This window comes from Excalfactoria chinensis, chromosome 6, assembly GCF_039878825.1.
Source record: "Excalfactoria chinensis isolate bCotChi1 chromosome 6, bCotChi1.hap2, whole genome shotgun sequence".
NCBI lineage: Eukaryota > Metazoa > Chordata > Aves > Galliformes > Phasianidae > Excalfactoria > Excalfactoria chinensis.
The window spans coordinates 23,873,786-23,888,102 of record NC_092830.1 but is presented as its reverse complement, the minus strand read 5'-3'; the positions used below and the strand labels follow the sequence as shown (position 1 = coordinate 23,888,102).

General features: G+C 35.3%; 1 protein-coding gene across 4 annotated transcripts in view; it reads right to left on the bottom strand.

Moving 5' to 3' along the window:
* Window positions 1–6: 6 nt before the first annotated feature.
* IDE (insulin degrading enzyme) overlaps window positions 7–14,317 on the bottom strand; it is a 56,703-nt gene continuing 42,392 nt past the window's right edge. For all 4 annotated transcript variants that reach the window (XM_072341010.1, XM_072341008.1, XM_072341011.1 and 1 more), the window contains exons 21-25: window positions 12,659–12,931; window positions 10,474–10,535; window positions 9,662–9,734; window positions 8,937–9,004; window positions 7–7,865 (exon numbers count right to left, since the gene is read on the bottom strand). In XM_072341010.1, the coding sequence (XP_072197111.1) occupies window positions 7,770–7,865; window positions 8,937–9,004; window positions 9,662–9,734; window positions 10,474–10,535; window positions 12,659–12,931 (572 nt within the window). In that variant the 3' untranslated portion in view covers window positions 7–7,769. The remainder of the gene's footprint in view (window positions 7,866–8,936; window positions 9,005–9,661; window positions 9,735–10,473; window positions 10,536–12,658; window positions 12,932–14,317) is intronic.

Sequence of the window (14,317 nt, the reverse complement as noted above, 5' to 3'; positions counted from 1 at the left end):
AAAAGTAATTTATTATTTTTTTTTCCAGGTTAAGCAGTTGAAGTTCTCTTTATGTTTTTATCCTTAAGAGTCAAACGAGTATGATTTTCCTCGTCAGAAAGGAGAAAAACATTTCCATGCACAAAGATGAGATGCACAACTCTTCACATTATTATAGGGAACAACAGCAAATGTTGTATCATAGCACCAAGAATTTCCATTACAGTGTGAAGGAAAGACACCATGAAAGCTTCTCCTCATGGCAAATCCTTTATGCTGACATTTGGGTTCTAAAGCACACTTTTCTAAGCAATGAAAATTAAACTTTGCATTACAAATAAAACTTCCTACAAAAAGTTGATGCTTTCTAAGAATTAAACTATGAAAGTTGTTTTGTTTTCTTGCATAGCATATTTTCTTTACACCTTGAAAGAGGTAAAACTTAAACAATTAATTCTTCCCTGCCTGGTCTTCCTTTATCCCAAGCTGGCCAAACAACAGGAAGTAATTATTTAAGATACAGCACGAATCTGAACATTCCTCTGCAAATTACATCATACAATCCTGCTCTTAATACTGTAAAGATAACACTACAGAGTTCAACATCTACTGCCACTTACGTTGCTTCTGCTTGGCTCTCTAGGTTAAAAAAAACAATGTGCCAGCTCTACAGACCTAGCAAGGGACCAACATTTCAGATTTGCAGTCTTTTACTCTCTTGCACCGCCATAAATAACACACCCAGTTCTGCTGCTTTGCTCAATCCCAAGCTTAGGTGTGACAATGATTTTCAGATAGGCCTATCTCCTACCTGGGGTACAGGAAACCGGTTGGAAATGGCACTAAGTAGCACACTGTATGTACTGCAACAGTTCTGATACTATGGAACTTCATTTCTAACAAGAAAGAGGTTGCAACATTTAGCATTAAACTAAGTGAAAACATCTGTTGAGTAAGGAGACAGTTCCATGTAGCTGCTGCTCAAGGATAGAGCTGCTGAGATTGCAAAGGGTCAACAAAGATGGGACTGTTCTCCTCTCCTGATGCCTGCTACCATTCATCTACTTTCAGAAACAGAAAACAACATTACAAATGTAGGGCTGTGGGTTTTTTTGTTGTTTGTTTGTTGAACTCCATCCTCATTACGTGCCTCCCAGCCGTGCAATCTCCCTCCTGCAGTACCAGTCTGTCAGGACTGTACACATTGGTGCCAGTACATCTCTGGTATCATCTTAGGGCACCTCGGCACGTTCACTGAGCCCAGAATGACCAACAGAACATGTAAAAATATTTAAGCTTCCTGACCCTGACTGTGTTTTCCCTTACAGTGCTAATTATGTACATAAACCTACACCCAGTTTGGATTTCCCTTTTTTTCTTTTTTTTTCTTTTTTCTTTTTTTTTTTAATTTGAACAATTCCCTCCTCCCGAGCTACTGGAAAATCAGATACAGAAACCTTTCCACAAACAAATTTTCTTTAGCTTAAAAAAACCCGATAGATCAATAGCATTAAAGACGTAACTAATATAGATTTTTACCAATTTAGATAAACAATATCTTGGCTTTTAAATTTACCTTCATGGTTTATGCACGGTGGCTCCTGGAGAACAGCAGGAGCTTGAGCATCTTTTACTTACCTATCACAAACGAGCTCTGTAGGACCACTGCTAAATTAAAGCGTGGTCCAACAAAGTATGAAACAACAGGACTCTATTTAATACCTTTTCAATACAAGACTGAGACCCTAAATCCAGATCTCAGATTAAAGGAAAGAATGAACGTTTAGAGAATTCCAGACCTATTAAGCTTTTCAAAAAATATTTAAGATTATTTGAAATGACCTGTCAGGGTTTATGCCAGAATCACTGTAAAATATACTTATTTTTTAATCTAGGACTAACTATCAAAATGCTACAGGGCATCACATTTACTCCAGTTGTCTGGTTAGCTTGAGCTCTTCGTTAGGGTTTAATCTTCAAATTATCTCAATTGCTTTCTTTTTTCTTTTTTTTTTTTCTTTTTCCTGTCTTTTTAGTAGAAAATGTAGTTCATAATATTCACGAGAGATTCTGCTACCTATCATTCCGTTGCTAACAAAGCTCAAAGAAACTCAGACTGTTCAGACACTGCAAGTTGTCCTGAAAAAAGGTATCAGCTCTTAATTATGCAACATTTAAAAGGCCTAATAAAAATGATCGACAATACACTTGTGCATTGGTAGTTTACAGACATTAACACACAAACCCTTTTCACAGGAATTTATAATCTACACACAATGATATGACAAGATAGACATGATCATTAGACAAGAGTAAAATGCCATGCAACTAGCTGCTTTCAACTTATATGCATTATCTTCCATTTCAACATTATTTGTATTGAGTAGCTCACTGTGAGAAAGCACCCAAGATCACTCATACATTTTGTATACACTGCGCTTAATACAATCTTTTGATTTTTAACATTCATAACATCTTAAAACTAATGATGTTTGACATTTAAATTCAAGTGGAAAATCAGAACTACAAGCATTCTTTGTATATGTATTCTTCAAGTTACACAAAGTCTACATGCTATTCCACTCAAATATGCCTTCCAGGAAAAGGCTGCATATAAGGTACATTTTTATTAGGTTACTTACAGCAATCAAATCATGTAGTGCACACGACAGCCAATCAGTCTCCTGTTATGGTTGAGTAGCACCTGTTTTCAATTTTATTTCTGAAATACTTGGTTAAGTCTCCCACTGTGCTGAGCTTCAATAGCAGTCATGTGGCTTTCCAGGCCAAGACATCCTGTGGATGCCACCTTTGCATCATGTTACAGATAAAGCTTGCCATGATTAGAAGATGAACTTGAGTAATGGAAAACATCCCAGAACATGCATGCAGCCCACACTCAGTGCATGACACTGCTAAAGGGACGCTGATGACATTTACAGCTGGTATGACAATGGGAAAAGCCTGGTCCTCTCACTTGGGTCAGACCTGACAATGCACGATGAACTGCAGGCATCTGCCTTAGAAGATGACGCAAGGAGCATTGGAACTAAATAATCAGCTTGTGGAGATGCCAGATCCAGTTATAAGTACAGATTCCTGCATTCCTAAAATAGTTCTAATGTTGCAGACAATTTCATCTGGAAACATCAATCAAATCTGTGAACTGGGGAATTACCTGTACAGATATTTTCAGATTCCTCAAGCTTCACCCTTAACAGATATGTATGAGTGAATGGTGCTGGTATCTCATAGTTGAAACACAGAATGTCATTTGCAATAAGCGTTCCTAAGAAATGCTTTGTTTGCAGTATTGCAGAAGGCTTGGAATACAAGTATCAGAAGGCTTAAAGTTACTAGAATGACAAATAGATAAAGGTGGGAGGCACTGAACCCTTTTATAGCTTATTGACTCCTTTGCTTCACACACATTCACAAATGCAAAAACATGTTGAAACTTGGAAGCTGAACTTGTGGACTGAAACCTGCCCTGCTAAACTTACTTCATTCCCAATCAAGTTTGAAAATACCAAATAAGATATTTTTGAGCACTACTTCTCAGAAGCGTTTACATGTTTTTGGTGTTTTAACCAACTCCAACACTGCCTTGTGAAGTGCATCACTTCAATGGCTAGATGGCATATTCTTAAAAGCTGTGTCCACTAAAAGGCATATATCAAAAACATATCTTTAATGCCAACACTCAGGTGTTGCCAACATTTGTACACACACAGATTTTCTCTATCAGATTTCCCAAAGTGCCTTTTTTTCTGCATGCTCTGAGATGACTCAACCTTAACAATGTCCATTTTCTCTAGGCCATCATTCTCACCTTCCAGGAGCCGAGCAGTGCAGCCTGGGACTCCCTGATTCCTCTGTTGGAACTGTTCTTTTGGTAGAGTACACATTGAGTCCACACCTCCCATGGGACACCCATTTGATGCACAGGTGGAAGGGAAGGGACCCTGAGCTCCAGTTGCTGCTCCAGTATTTACCTGCCTTTAATGTTCTACATGACATAAATAGTAAAGAAATCTAATTCTGAATTTTGCATTGCATGACAAAATAGGGGATCTTAAAAGTTTACAGCAGCAAACACTCAGCACAGTGGTGTCTACATCCCTTAACGTTGCACTTTCAGTGATAGTTCACATTGCTGGGGTGCCTTAAAAATATTAATTTAAGCAGTCAAATATTTTAAATCTTAAGACTCTGTTTATATGCTTGAGCTCAATTAAATGGGTTCAAAAGCTACATAATGATATCTCCACACATTGTGATTACTGTTGAGAGTGCAATAAAGTGAATACAGGGGCTGTTCATGTCAACACACTTGAACAATTGGTCTGAAAAAGCTCAAGTTTTTGGTTTATTTGCTGGTTTGGGTGGTGGTGGAGTTTTGTTTGCTTTTTGCTAAGCATGACAGTCTAGCTATATTTGGATGGCTTGGGTTTTGTTTTTTCAGAAAAGATAATAAAGCCAATGATTTAAGATTTGTACCAATTTGTACTCTAACAATAACAGTGTCGTTCAAGTTTTAGGGACTAATAATTTTCCAGGTGGTTTGCAAGCATTTTATTCCAGTGATGAAATCACCAGCCACTTCTTGCCAAAGCCAAGGATAAAAAAATCCCATCTCTTCAGACTTCACAGTATTTATTTTTCTAACAGTCACACTTATTCTGTAGCTTCCTGCAAAGTAACCCTGTGGTGTGCAGGAAACAAGATGACCTAAGATTGTGAAATCTCAAAAGCAACGCTGAAGTAAATCTGCACCAGCCAAGATTAAACGTAGCTGTAGTGATGCTCTGTATTTACAAATTCAGATTTGATTATTAAAATCTGGTCTTATGGAAATATTTTTACCTTCATATTATAAAGCTTTGGTACTCAGAGAACAACATAGGTGATCTGCCTTGGAGGTGTGGGATGACACAGGGGAAGTCTTTTGAAACACCACAGAAGTGAATGAGAACAGTTCTCCAGCAATTCTATTCAACCTAACCAGTCCAAGAAACTGCAAAACTGCATCATCATGTACAGCAAAAAACATTGAAAAATGAGAGATGTAACATTACCAGTATGCGAAAAAATAAAAAAAAAATAAAAAGAAAAGAAAGAAATGGAAAAAAAAAAAAAAGAGAAAAAAAGAAAAGAAATTAAGAACGCCAAATGTTAAATTCAGATTGTTTATTGTAAACAGAATAACTCTAGCACTCTGTCATACTGGCTGTGTCACATGCACCCAATTCCACATCAACTGCTTAAAATAGCACTTGCAAAAATTACAGTTATGTAATAATAATTTATGGTTTCTTACATAAACTAATTAACAAGCACTAAAATTGAATTACAGTGTATCCTAGGTAGTTTTTTATTGCTTGTAGACACTGCAGCTTTGGATCCATTATGATGAACCCATTAGTATGCCTGAGTTTATCAAAATTTACTGCTATATCAAACTCAGAAACTGTAAAATGCTGGAGAACACTTAAAAGCAATTAAGAGTTGTTGGAAAACTACATGTGTTTCCACATCCAGTCAAAGAATGTTACAATTCTACATTTTTTCCTGTGGCAAACGTGATTTGTGAGCTTGTGCTGCGTACACTGCCATTCCAATTTATGTATATAATTTGTTAGAGTTCATAGTACTTCCACTAATATATATTTTTTATTATTATTACTATTTTCACAGAAGCAATTTGATTTTATTCACCATAAGAGTGGTACGTTCAAATACCACTAATTCCCAAAATATATATTTTTATAATATGTTGTCATAAGTTTTAATATATATAATACAAATATTTTTACTAAAAGAAAACTATAAACAAAAGCAAAACATAAGAGCAAAAAGTCCATTTTACGTGGAGGATCCATGAAAAAACATGGAGAACAAAGACACCTGTGCTGTTTTTGCTTATACCACGGCTGATTTTTTTCACCTCAGGCTACAAAAAGTGCTAGTGGACTTTCCTGCCAACAGGTTACATCACAAACTATCATCAAATTTATTAAAGAGATGTTCAGACATGCCCTGTTGGCCTTAAAAACAACTTAAATGCACTCTATTTATTCAGCTAGTGCACACACAAATAAACAAAACTTAAAGCCCTTGCCTTGGCAAGCATTCATTTAACTGCCTTCAAAGCCAGCATCACTACAACACTGACTGACTTGACAACAAGAACACTCCAATTGAATATTCCAGGATTCTGACGTACACGTACATGAAACACATTTAATATCATAGCCTCAGTTTTAGGTTGCAGTAGGAAGCAAACTCTCACTAACACCTCTGATATAGCAAGGGCTCATTATGAACAGATTTTTACACCTTGAGTGCTTTGCATCCTCTATCCTGTCTGAACAATTACAATCAATTTTATGCATTAAACTTGTAAGCAACTTAGTAAGATGTTCCCTTTTTCTATTTGTGAAGTTTACCCTGGTTTGCTGTCTCAAGTGGAAGACTACTGCAGAAAGCAGTAGATTTGGTGAAGACTGGACACTGTATTAACATTTTACTAAGTTACAGGATATCCATACAATTTTTCAGCATAATTCTTGATCCTTGCATTTCACACAACCTTCTCAAAAGGAGTAGGAAAGAACATTTTGTGATGTAACCTGAACTGCACACCATTGCCATGACTTCTGCTAACCCAGTATTGCTGTGCCAGAACTGCCCCATCTCAAATGCCTTCTTGAAGGACAAAAAAGACCCACAGAGATGTATCATAGAAATAATGAATCTGATTCCTTACAGGGCCCATATTTGACATCCATCCGTTCTGCAGTCAAGAGCTAACTCATGTCTAAAGTTATTTGCACTACTAAGTGCTTGACTGAGACCTAATAACAAGAAAGGCGAATTGTACTGGTGGAGAACTCATATAGTCTATGCACAACTGAAAACAAAAATGACACCAAATTAAGTATCTTAAACATCATATGGAAAAAATTCAGAATAACACTGAAAAACTGAAGAGGATATTGATATTATCCAGACGAGACTAGGACAACGCTTTTGATAACAAAAGTAAGTTGGACTGTTGAAGTGTTTCCAGCATTTCACGAGTTTTAATATAAAATGTCCCCGAATTTATAAAGATTAAAATCATGTCCATATCTTCAGTTATTTTCACTAAGATAATTCTCTCACTTATGACTGTGTTATCAGTTTCTCTTTTTTTCCCCTCCACTGGTTTTCACCAAACTTAAATAGAAAACATGTTATGTTGATTGCATTAAGGATCAATTTTAAAAAGTCACATTCAACTCAGCACTTCAAAAAATGTGGAACTCTACTTTAAGAAAAATTGTTGACCCCATCCCATTCTTTTCTCACCCTCCTCCAGTTCCCAGGCAGATTATTTTTGGGCTACTAAACGCTGTTGATTGTTTTTCAGGAATAATGAGGATATTTCAAGCAATTGTTTGCTCCAGAAGCTTATTTTATCAAAATTCAAGTTTGAAGGGGTACACTATTTCAAAAATATACTGCATCTACAAGTTGTTTTTCATTATTACTATTATTATTGTTTCAGTTGATTTTGGTTTTCAACAGGTTGTCTGTAATATAAATGACACATGACCACAACTGATTTTTCTATACTCTCTATGCCTAACACACATCTAACGTCAAATGAACCAAGAAGGAATTTGGGACTTTCATAATGGACAGAACCATTTATCCTAACAGTCTTTAATAATTTTGTTCATCATGAAGTCCCCTGAAACCACATCAGTGCTGATCATTTGCATTTCTTCATCCATTGGGGTTCTTCACAGTTTTGCAGCCATGAAATTGATATGTGGTTTCACCAGTGGAAAGAGTGGCAGACTGCGCTTGAACTCTGTCATATTTTCAATCACGCTTGGCTGCAAGGAAGCGTATGCAAGAAAATCTGCTCAATTATCTTTAATCAGAAGAGTGAGAAATTCCCCACTAGTTATTCTACAGCTACATCAATATATACATCTGTCTTGTTTTCTTTCAAGCAGTACTAATGATTCAACATTTCATTATTACAGAATTTTCCCAAATAAAGTGATATTACTTCTGAAATGAATGGTTTAATATCTACTCCAAATAATTTAAAACAATAACTGTAATGCAGTGATTGCATTATCAGTTATGTCAGGTAATTTAGAAAATGCAGAGCCAAGTTCATAAAAATAACAGCAATTCAACAAGCTGGCATTTGTAGTTGCTGCAAAAAAGTCACTTTTTAACACCTACGTCAAAACAACAAATATATCCATATTTAATTCATACAGAAATTTCCACCATGGTGATTATCTCACCTATAAACACTGAGAAAGAAGAGCACAGATCTACAACAGTACTGCAAAAAGAATCACCTACTGGAACAAACACATTTCTTCAAGCAATTTCATTTGAGGCCCAGGAATGGCCTGATGTTATCATATCTACTCACACAAACAGCAACACTGTGAGTCTATAGCATCTGTATGAACAGAATTTGCCAAATTGCTTCATTCTCAGGGTATATTAATCCACACTCACAGAAATATTTCACATGAGTAAATAGTCAGGTGTGGGGTTCTCTTTTCTGAATAGATTAGAAGTTTACTGATGCATATCCATCCTTCTCTTGCCACATCACACATTCTAACACAAGCTCAGATAATCATCTTTATTTTAATCCATAGTGTAGACACTCAGTAGAGATATCTACTTCTGTTAGTTTTCATTTCAACTGAACAATAGAAACAAAGTTAATAGCACACACTGTTTAAAAAAAAAAACTACAGAAGCCAGTTATTAAAGATAACAGTGCACATGTAAAAAAGAAAAAAAAAAAAAAAAGAAAGCCAATTGCAAAAGAATAAATGTCAAGAAGTTTGTATTCTCTTCCTGTAAACTTATCCAAAAATTCTGCACTTTCTTTAATAAAGACCGCGATTTTATGTGTGGTTTCTTTTTACCTGTGGTAGTGGTGGTGCTGGTGCCAAGTTCACATCATTTTGGCATGGAAATTCTCCAACGACAGGGCCTATTTAACATCATCAAAATTAATTTAAAACCACAACTCAATCAGTGCCTTTCATATAGCAAATAGGACACATCAAGACAAAAAGCACAGGACAGTAATTTTCAGGTATCTATAAATAAGATTTTCTGAAGATTTTGTTTTTATACTCATAATTACCTTCAGAAATACAAGCAGATTAATCCTTGATTTTACTTGAGAACACACGCTGAGGCAGTGATTTTTTGTTTGTTTTTTTTTTTCATTCTGCCATTCCTGGAGGGTTACTTTATTTTTGCTTTTTCTTTTAGAGTGCTTGAATAACGAATTAAGGACATTTTCTGATTGTAAGGAAAGCAATCATTTTTATTGACAACTGCAAATTCTAACTCTGGGGTTTTAAGTGTGCTTCAAAATATTTTGTTTTGTAAAGAAGTTCTATTTAATGATATTGATATACTTTATGATGGCTGAAAAACTTGTCCACAAATGTCAACTAGAAAATCTGAAGCACCCATGTGAAGAAAATCTAAAGAAGAAACATGTTTTCCTCTCCAAGGTATGTGATCTCCAAAGCTGAATTTTTCTGGAAGTACATTTATATAACATGACAAGAGTATTTTTAACTATGACTTGCTTCAACACTAATTGATTAAATACTATATTCAGCACAGTACTTACAGGAATCCATTTCCCTTGCAAGGACATGTACTGAAACCTTGTGTCTTCTGGGAGCATCAATTGCCAACAACACCTAGAGTAAACAATATCAATTATTTCAGTTGTGGAAAGTATCTGTCACAGAAATATAAACAGAATCTCTAAAAGAATGAGAGTACTTACATATTAATTTAAGCTCTAACATGAGGGTGAATTTTAAGATGTCCCTTAAAATATTGAAGGCAACCTGTACATTTAATCATTTTAGAATCAAGTTGTTTACAAAATTCATGTACTGCTTGGGACTGAAACCCTTCAAACAAAAGCCCCAGAAGTAACAAATTCAGCTATATACTATGAAAGTATCAGGAATACCACCTAAAATCCTAGCAAACATTCAGAAGTACATCACCCCTGAGCGCAGTTATTAATCTCAGCAGGACTAGCTCACTAATCTAGACTTATTTCTACTCTGGAGTACTGGTTAATCATTTACTGAGCATTGCTGTAAGTAAAAAAGTATCAGTTCCCACAACCACAGAACATGCAAACATGCTGAAGTTATCAAGCTACTGAAATCCCATTTACTAAGTTTACATTTACTGCATATCTTCACCCATGCTACCATACTGTGAAAAACACATGTTAGGGTTCATTGTGTCATTGAACTAGCAACCAGGTTAGATCAGTAAGATTGGATCTCTAATACAAATAGAAGATAATGCAAGAATGACCCCAGTCGTGAAATAGACAAACACAGATAGATTACAAAAGCGAAACAATTTTGAATGACATCTCTTTCCAAATAGTATTCGGCCACATAACTAACTTACCTTGTAGAACTGTATGATATCATCCTTGGTCAGGGTCTTGAGATATGCCACTTCAATGTTATCTGCACAATTGTAAAAATAAGAACAAGTCTGCAAATCACAGGTGGTCATTAGCACACTAATTCCAAGTATTTATTCTTTCCTGTAATTAACTACAAGTGCTATGCTTTTCATTCTTAACTTCAAAGCTAACACTTGTACCACCAGAAGTGTCAGTGGAAGATTGGAAGAAAATTATACTTTAACTAACATCCATTGTGAATGGACTTAATAAAAAAAAAAAGTGCCTGTTTGAAGAATACTGATTGCATTGCATATTATTCAGAAGCTAAAAAAAAATGTGTCTACTTTTCTATGTCATCTCCAAATCAGGGTTATGTACATCTAATGCTGACTGCAGAGTTTTTACTAACAATTAGGAAAGATGGCATGAATTTCTTTAAAATAAACATGAAGAACAGTGACAGCCTACATCATATTTCTTAAGGAACAATCACCTTTCAGATATTTGATAGGAAGTGCATCTCAGTAGCTACATCAGATTACATAAAATCAGTTGTAATAAACTAATAATTTAATATCACTCAAAGATGAGTGATTTTACTGTAGGTATGCTTGCACTAGAATTAGCAGATAGGTCAAGAAAGAAATGTGTGTAAAAGAATGCGCAGCTAATAAGTTGGTGAAGCATACTGAAAGTAGTTCAGATGAAGTTCTAAAGGGAGGTCATTAAAAAAAAAATCATCAAAACATGATGATGACAGATTATTCTAAAATCTGATGTAAAACAGTAGAAGTAATAATGATGTTAAAACCTAAAAAAACTTTTTTACTTCTTAAGGCTGGAATACACATTTCTGATTTGACAAATCTAGTCACTTGAGAATCACTTAATGAAATCAAATCCCCAGGGGGTAGAAGGGAATTAAAGATGTGAAACTCACGGGGAATAGTAAGTTTAGTGGAATTTAGATCTGAAAGAGACAGCTGCAGTTAGAATTAAGAAATTCTAGAGAGACAAGATGGATCCAAGTAGGATAAAAACAGCAAAATTTAAAGCAGAGAAAAAAAATGAATTATTTCATCAGACACAAAAAAGTACTCAAGGGGTTAAGTTTTCAGTTCTTAGACTCAGCCATGAAATCTTGTCAGTATCTCATTCTCTCAAAACCAAGCCAGACAACAATTTGATTTTTTTCATTATTAGAACAGTTTAGTTAGCCTACAAAAAAAGAGACTACTTGCTATGAAAGGCTGACACTCAAAATGTAAAGCAAAAGAGAAGTCACGATACAGGGTGAGTCTTATGTAGGCAGCATATTATGCATTGGAGATGGAAAATTATAGCTTTAAATAAGAGTCGAGACATGAAAATGTGATGAAAAGCTGATCTATATCTAAATCTGTACTTTTTTTTTTTTTTAAGTTAAGAAACTAAAATCATTTAAGCGTTGATTTTCAGAGAATCTTTCTTCAGAGAAGACATTTTAGCAAGTAAATAGTGAAATAAACAAAAACTAGACTTAAAACTCCTATCCATTACCTTTTTCAGTAAGAACAGCAGAAGCTGGATTTCAATCTTGTACAAGCTTATAACCATCCAAGCAATGTGGCTTTAAAAAAATAATTCATGTTTCTAAGTCTCTAAATTGAAACAGGTCATGTGTTGGCTAAGAAGACTGTTGTTGCCACTGTAAATGATTTCATCTCACTCTCACAATGCAGATGCACAATGTAAATATGATTTGTATTAATGTCTACACTGCCAGGAATGTCAAAGTGCATTTGAAGGCATCTCAGTCAAATAGGCACAGACATAATACAGATGTTTGAATATCACAGAAAGAAATTTAAGCTTATACAACATCAACACTTGCATTCAAACCACTTCCAATCCTTGACCTACTCTTCATCTCACAGAGGATTAAAGGAAAGAACAGAAGGTCAATGAAATACTTGTTGTCCCCATCATATAGTAAACATCAGGGAGCAGGATTATCCTCTATTACTAAAGGCTCTACTGATGTGAGAGCATAGGCTGCACAAATGAGGCACTTTCCTCAGGTCAGAATCAAGAAATGTAATCTACAGGACTGAAATCACAAAAAATAAAGAAATTAAGCAAAGACTAGAAATCAATCTAAAATACAGCATTGAAATTTAAGGGAATTATAATCTTTCTTACCTCTGTCAAAGTTATACTGCTGAGAAATTATTTCTCCCCAGTATTTAGCACACTCTGCAGACAGCTTCTTTGGTTTGTCTAGACGACGAATTGCTAAAGCTTGGATGTGTTTTTGGAAGGCCTCTTCTGTCATATCTTCTATACATTTCTCCATAGTCTTTAGGAATGCTTCAACTCTGCTTTCTAAATAATGTGGTGGCTTTTCAGATTGGATAATAAATCGCAGACCCTGTATGCCGTTCGCCCGACGTGGACCACTGAACACAATGTAACCTTAGTAAAACAAGAACAGTAACAGATTTAAAGAAGTCCCTTGTTCAAGCATGTATACCAAACATGGTAGTTTTGATAGGGATGTGGAAGAAATGAAACACACTAACACAGAACAAAAGAAATTTTGTCATCAGTATTGGGTAATCAAGTTGTACTGTAGTGCTTAATTGGACTAAACACCAGGAACTTACTATTATTCCATAAAATCTAATCTGAATTCATTGTGCACTATTTCTTGTATCTTAACAACTCGATATAAAGAAACTATTACTCTCATTTCTACTTGCACCTTTAGCTTATGTTCCTTAGGAAAGGCTCAGATAAGTTTTACTCCAGTTTTTGTAACAATTCTGTCACATGTCAGTCTTGTGGATATTGGTTTATAGCTCTATAATAATTCCTTGATACTGTGTGTCAAAACTGGACATCCTTATCTGAAGAGCACAGAAATACTGTGAATCTTGGAAGCTATTTTTTTATTATTATTTTTTTTAATCTTTCCCAGTGTTTCTTTTAGAGAGCAGCTTGACACTGCTCATATATGTTCTATATCTGATCCACAGTAACCTAATGATTGTTTTCTACATAAGTGCTACCTAGCCAGTTGTTTTCAGTCTTGTGTCTGAGCTGTTGATTATTCTTGCCAAATGTTCCCATCAAATTGCATCTTATCTGTATTCAAGCCATGTTTCCAAAATGTCAAACTAAGTTTGAATTCTCATTCTGTCTTCCCACACACTTGCCTCTTCTCCCATCTTAGTAATCTGAAGATTTAGTAAGCCTAAACTCTTCTATCATCGAGAGCATTTTAAATGCTAAATAACACTGGGTGACAATTGAGAACCATTCTTACTAATTTTCTGATCACAACTTTCCATCCAAACGTGAAGCTTCTTCAATTTGGGTGCTCTCTCTAGCTTGTTTGAGAATGTTACACATCTTTCATACTATGAAGATGAGACTCACAACAGCACCATTACCAAGCCGGCTAAACCACCTGGGTCCTGCCCTATTTTCAAGAGATGTCTAGATTGATATGATGTGGGTGATTCTTCCAGCAGCTCACAAGAAGTCTCATCTTGCCTGATCTCCCTGGTAATTCATAACACTGTAATGGTACTGATATTCTTTTTCCATTCAGTCATTATACTGAAACATCCCTCTGCCTCTCACCTTTGAAAAATAAACAACTAAAAAACTAAAACAACAAAAACCAAACAAACCAAACCAAAACAACCCTAAAGACCTGATGGTACTACTTATTAATATTTCAGTCCTGCAAATTGTTATGCATGTCCTTGTCTTTCTCTGTTATGGAAGAGCCCGACCAGTATTCAGTCTTACTGATTCAGGTAATGATTGTTCATTCTTCGTAGTGGACAGCTG